This window comes from Humulus lupulus, chromosome 1, assembly GCF_963169125.1.
Source record: "Humulus lupulus chromosome 1, drHumLupu1.1, whole genome shotgun sequence".
Taxonomy (NCBI): domain Eukaryota; kingdom Viridiplantae; phylum Streptophyta; class Magnoliopsida; order Rosales; family Cannabaceae; genus Humulus; species Humulus lupulus.
In genome coordinates, this window is record NC_084793.1 from 250470574 (window position 1) to 250477098 (window position 6525).

The 6525-nt window shown below is 41.0% G+C and overlaps 1 protein-coding gene across 1 annotated transcript; it reads right to left on the bottom strand.

The window, feature by feature from the left end:
• Positions 1 to 1198: 1198 nt before the first annotated feature.
• On the bottom strand, positions 1199 to 2536 carry LOC133832262 (uncharacterized). The gene is made up of 3 exons (XM_062262635.1): positions 2028 to 2536; positions 1913 to 1939; positions 1199 to 1328 (listed from the first exon to the last, which is right to left on the bottom strand). The coding sequence occupies exons 1-3, from the start codon at positions 2279 to 2281 to the stop codon at positions 1199 to 1201; spliced, it is 411 nt and encodes a 136-aa protein (XP_062118619.1). The 5' UTR covers positions 2282 to 2536.
• Between the last annotated feature and the right edge of the window lie 3989 nt (positions 2537 to 6525).

The window sequence follows — 6525 nt, forward strand, 5'->3', positions numbered from 1 at the left end:
AGTAATCAACCTGCTAGGACAGAAGATAACACTGGGTGGAGGGAGACAATTGTATCAAGAGAAGATCACACCAGATGGAGTGCCCCAATGTTTACAAAAGAAGATATTGAGGCATCTGCTAAAACCCATTCCTCATCATCTGGTGGACCAATGGGAGAAATATATGTTGGGAAGACTTTTGAGGACAAGATTGATTTAAAAACCAAAGCTGCTCTATTTGCAATGAAGAATAACTTTGAGTATATGGTGAAAAAGTCTGGTACTGACGTGTGGTATATCACATGCAAAGATCCTGACTGTTGTTGAAGGCACTTACGTATGTTAGGGGGACATATGAGGATTCGTATTGCAAGTTGCCATCCTACTTACACATGTTGCAGCAAAAGAATCCAGGTACAATTACTAATTTTTTCACTGAAGATGGTCGTTTCCTATATTGCTTCTTTGCCCTTGGAGTTTGTAGGAGAGGATTCAGGTTTTGTTGTCCTGTGATATGTGTGGATGGCACGTTCTTGAAGAATAAGTACGGTGGCCACATGCTATGTGCCGTTGCTTTGGATGCGAATAGTCATTTATATCCAATTGCGTTCGGGTTGGTGGATAGTGAGAACCACAACTCATGGAAATATTTCATGACGAAGTTGAAGGAAGCCATTGGGGATGTTGATGACTTGGCTTTCGTGTCAGATAGGCATGCGAGTATTATTCATGCTCTAGAGGCTGTCTTTCCTGATGCCTACCATGGTGCATGCTACCATCACATCAGTATGAATGTGAAAGCCAAGTTCAAGACTGATCACTGTCACAGTGAGATGTGGGCAGCAGCCTATGCATGGAAGAAGACCGAATTTCTAAAGCATTTTGAAAATATTAAGCGAATGGATCCTCCTATAGCTGCCTATTTGGAGGGAATTGGTTTCGATAAGTGGTCTCGTCCTTTCTTTCCTGGAAAACGATACAATATAATGACAAGCAACTACACTGAATGCTTCAACAACAAGACCAAGGATGCAAGAACCTTTCCAGTTACAATTTTTTTAGAATTCATTCGGTTCACACTACAGTCTTGGTTTTCTGAACGACGTAGTGTAACAGAGAAGACTACCACCAAATTATCCACCCTGATGGAGGCAGATGTATCGAACAATGCTGACAAAGGAAGGTTCATGAATGTCTATGCCCTTGGTCAATTCGAGTTTCATGTAACTGGTGCAGACAACAATGCTAAGGTGAATTTGATGACAAAATCATGCTCATGTGGGGTATTCCAGCTCATAGGCACACCTTGTCCCCATGCAGCTGCAACAGCTATAGAGTGTGGAGTGAACCTTTACTCTTTGTGTTCACCATTTTACACCATTGAGTCATGGAGGAATTCGTACAAAGAAACCATTTACCCAACTAGGAACGAGGATGACTGGATACTTCCAGATGACATTAAGAATATGGTAGTTGGTGTACCCATAGAGAAACAATAAGTTGGTCGGCCAAAAAAGCCAAAGCTAGGAAGACCAAGGACAAACCGTTGGCCATCTGGTGGGGAAAAACCAGTTACAATGCGTAAGTGCAGTAGATGTGGTGGTCGTGGCCACAACAAATCCTCATGCAAAGCTCGGCTTTGAGTTTATTTTTTGTTGTATTTTATTTAAACTTGAAGTTGAAGGTTATTTGTCGTTTTCTTTTTTTATTGTCGTTAATGAATTTTGGTCGTTAATTGTCGTTAATAAAAAGATGCTCGACTCAAAAAAATTTCTTAAAAATCTACATTTTAAGCAAATAAATATAACAAGAGAATGTTCAATGTCTAACATTCTAATACCATAAGTCAACTTTCCATTTGTTTCTGAACAACTCCATGTTGTCATCGCAAATCGTGTCAAGTGGTAGCCTACCCAATAAGTGTTTGATGTGCTTGATGGCGTACACACCACAATCTCCACTGTAACCAAAACATAAATTGCATTAGTAACAAAATCAACATAGAGTTTAATTTAAAAAACTTGAATAAAAACTAGACTTTTGTTTACCTGACTTTGGTTTGGGGTACTGAATCAACTGGCATGCGGTGCACATTGAACTCTTTGCATCTTTTAGCTCCAGGTGGAATCGTCAACCGAGGGTCGTCCTTGAAAAGTTGTGACTGCAATAACAACGATGGGAACAAAGTAGACCATGACTTCATAAACGATTGCAGTTGTTTATCACTTATCACGGCCACGTCCGAATCATAAACATTCAGAGTACAAGTAGAAATGGAGGCTTCAACTGCAAACCAATGCATTTGTAGGTAGTTCTAGCACCAATATACAGTGTCTACTCCCTTCCACGATGCCAGAAATTGATTGTCAATTCCCGTAATCATTGATATCACATCTGAATCCCACAAAAACCTTTTCTTATCCACTTCCTTGGCATTCTGATATGCATCATAACGGGCCGGTACCACTTGTGAGAACATAATATTCATCACAACAACATCTTGCCGATACGCCCCGGGATAGAACTGTCGACGCCTACGTAGCATATGCTTGGCCGCATCAATATGCTGCAAAAATGATAGGAAAGAAATTAATCAACCTATCGAAACCCCTATTGAACCCACTGTTTATACCAGATAACAAATATTAATAAATTTAATAAAATTACTTACCCCATCATCGATCCAAAACTATGGTGTCTTCATCGTCAGAAACCAACTCGGACCATACACACCAGTTTGGACATCCCTCTTCGTCTTGTTCGGAATATCTCCGAGCAACCACTTGCCGACCGTCCTGTACTGTGTAACAAGTGGCTTCTTTAGAGGGTCGAGGACTAATGGCACATCATCACTCGCATCCAAACGAGCTTTCTTTCTGGTTGGGTCGGTGTAGTCTTCAAATTTCTTAGGTTTGCGTCTTTTCCTCTTGGCCAATTGAAACTCTACACCAGCAACATCCCCAGGTTCTATAATAGCAACACCTGGGGTCTCAAGATTTGCTGTGAGTACTATCGGGGGAGGAGTGCCTATGTCATGTGAGACAAAATCATCTGGGAGGTCAAGTGAGTCGGAATCAGAATCAGAATCATTTGGAAGATCTTGTACGAATGTCAAGATCTTATTGACAACATCCATGATGACCGCCTGGTTCTCTAGGATGGTATCTTGACGACTCTCGACTCTCTCCAACCTCTCCAACACCTCCATGATCAGGACTGGGGTGTACCGATGGGGCTGGGGCCGAGGGTGTGGGGCCGATGGGGACTGGGGTATCCTCATCATCAGGGCCATCAACAAAAATATTGGCTGCCTTCGCAACCTCAGCAGCTATCTCCGCCACCTTCTCAAAATCAGTGGGAGTTTCTACCTCTTCTTCTTGGCCTAACCTAGAATACAAGGGAGCATCACCCTCCGTTAGAGCGCTATAATAATCTATCTCCGAAGGCCGAGGCTTCAACATGGACAACACAATCAACTGCATCAAATACAAAGCATTAAGTTAGTTTGAAACCACCAAAGAATACTCTATTTTGACATAATATAGCAGAACTTACACTCGTCTTCTTGAACATCGATGAAAGGTCGGCCTTCGAAATAGGACGCTCCTTATTGCTCGACCAACTGAGCATCCTCGGAAATTGGTTTCCATGGTTAATACCATACTCACGTGCAAACTGCTAGATGGCTTCGTATGCCCAATACTGCAATGCAGGGACATAACCATACAAACTGTATTTTGCTTCTTTCTGTTTCCCCTTAACTTCCTTCTTCTTCTCATAGTTCCTCTTCTGATGATGCATGTCTTTCTTACATGAATCCATAAGCTTGTTAAAAGACACCTTCCCCCATGGGTAAGTAAAGAAGTACTCAGTGTCCTCCACCATCTTCAGCGAATCTATCTAGACATTTAACTTGCTCTCTCGTGCAAGTAAAACCCCCTCAACAAAGAAACATAGGCCCAACTTGTAGGCATCTTCAACTACAGTGCAGTTTTTTAAAGCAGCCTCCAAATGCATTATCTTCACTGTTTCTTCATCATTAAAGTACTCCTTGATTAAGCGGTCACTAGTCAAGTGTTTCTTCAAATCAGTCTCAGATGGCCCGGAACTGAAGTTCAACCCCGTAACCAAAGCAAACTCGCCTCTACCAAATCTGCAGGGTCTAGATTCCAAATGTAAATGCAACTCATCCTCTTTGATGCACTGGATCTTGCGCAACATTAATTGATGTATGAGAGATGCAGAGAAGTCTAACTTCTCAGCCATGAAAAATTATTTGAATGGGGATTCCTTCAACCTTTCTATCAACCCGAGCTCCTCAAACTTGTCCTTGATTGTTTTAAAGTAACCATTGCCCCTATATGTGACTCGTCCAGGAAAATGATCTGTCAAGGGTAAAATAAACTTCAGCATCTGCAAAAAATAAAGATAAAAATAATACAGTTAAACAAAGTCGCGTGAAAAATCCATCAATAAACATACATGCAACCATCGAACCCTATCAAACATGCATCGAACCACTATCGAACCCCTATCAAGTACCCACTGAACCCCTATCGAACAACCCTAGAGCATGCATCGAATCACCATCGAACCCAACAAGAAACCCAATGCATCGAGCATGCATCGAGCATGCATCGAACCCACATCGAGCATGCATCTAATGACCATCGAGCATGCATCGAACACCCATCGAACCCCAATCGAGTACCCACCGAACATCCATCGAACCACTATCGAACAACCCTATAGCCTGCATCGAACCATCGTTGAACCCAACATAAAAACCAATCCATCGAGCATGCATCGAACTCCCATCGAGCATGCATCGAACCATGATTGAGCATGTACCAAATCACAGAAGCACAAACCTTAAACCTAAGAAATGCCTACCCATCGAACCCCTATCGAGTATGCATGAGTACTCGATAGGGGTTCGAGTATGCATCGAACCCCTATCGAGTACCCATTGAGTATGCATCGAACCCTCTAAATGCCTGCACATCGATGCCCATCGAACCTCCCATCGAATAACATCGAACCCACCATCGAACCATCGAGCAACATAATAAAACCAGGCAAAAACTCACAGTTGTCTTTCAACGTACCCATTCCAAAATACTAAAACAAAGCATATCAATATGCTCAAAACAATTCGTAAACTATGCAATAAACAAAAAAAGTCACAACATTCATACAAAAAATTAAAAAAAAATATATACATATAAACATATATATACAACAGAAAATTCAAAAAAAATATATACATATAAACATATAGGGAGATCGACCTTAGTGGGTCAGGGAGGACGGAGGCAGAGGAGGGAGGTCTCGAGGAGGTCTCGGGGATTTGGGTTCAGTTTTCAAGGGAATCAACGCCGTGCGGGTCTCGGGGATCGACGATTTTCGTGCGGTCTCGGTGGAGCGACGATTGCCGTGCGGGACTCGTCAGAATCGACGTCGGTGGGGAGTGGTCGATGGTTTCGTCCAAAAGATAGAGAGGGAACTGTGTAGGCGGAGGGAATTCGAGAGAAAAAGAGAGAGGGAAACTGAATAGACAAATGAGGAGGGTATTTTGGGTATCATAAAATAAATTGGCATTATTTTGTAATGTTAAAAATGCCTAGCATTATTTTGTATTACAACCCCATATTAAGCATAAAAAGTCAAATTTCCCATTTAAATTTTCATTATAGTTAGAATGAAATTAGATTTTTGAGAGCCTATAAATAGAGCCTATTCCTTCTCATTTTTTTCATTCACTCTTGCTATTCTTGAGACACTCACACACTCTCTCTCTCTCTCCATATTGTTGTCGTGCACCACCATCAAAACACAAACCCTAAGTCCAAAATCATCATCACCATCATCTCTTCATATCTTTGAAACCCTAGTACCCAAAGAGGCCACACGACCAAGATTATCTTTCTTATTGTCAAAACCCTACAAGCAAGCATTTAAGGATCTAGAGTTTTTCTTCAAGATCAAGGTTGAGGTATAATTAAGTTTTGATTGTGTTTGAGTTTTAGATCTATTAGTTTATATTTTAATAATGGTATCATGTTTATGAAATAGGGTTCTAAGTGGGATTAGCATAAAAAGGACTCACGTATAGTTTCTGTGCACCACACTCAAGGTAAGGAAAATTAGGTAGTTTAGTCTATGACCTAGTTTATGTTTTGTATGACCTAACATTTCAGGTTCAATAAAGGGGTAAGTGTGGTTGGACCTAAGGTGTCCAATGATGTATGACTGACTTATGTCTGGTAGGCTCAGTTGCCAAACTTGTATGATGGACCTAAGTTGATGTCCAGTAGGCTCGGTTGCCAAACTTGTATGACTGACTTATGTCCGGGGCTTAATTGCCACCCCTATATAAGCACTTATCTTTTTATTATATCTGTCTTGTTATTATGACCTATGATTTATGATTATGACCTATGACTTATGACTATGAACTATGATTTAGATTATGATTTATGATTATGACTAAGGCTATGTTATGACCTAGGGTTTTATGCTGTTGTATGATTAGTATATATAAGT

Excerpts from the sequence above, each read along its gene's own strand:
- LOC133832262 (XM_062262635.1), bottom strand. The coding sequence starts at position 2,281 with ATGCATTGGTTTGCAGTTGAAGCCTCCATTTCTACTTGTACTCTGAAT. Across the intron at positions 1,940-2,027 it reads GTACCCCAAACCAAAGTCAG|TGGAGATTGTGGTGTGTACG; the intron begins GTAAACAAAAGT and ends TTTTGGTTACAG. Across the intron at positions 1,329-1,912 it reads TGTGGTGTGTACGCCATCAA|GTTCACTCCACACTCTATAG; the intron begins GCACATCAAACA and ends CAAAGAGTAAAG.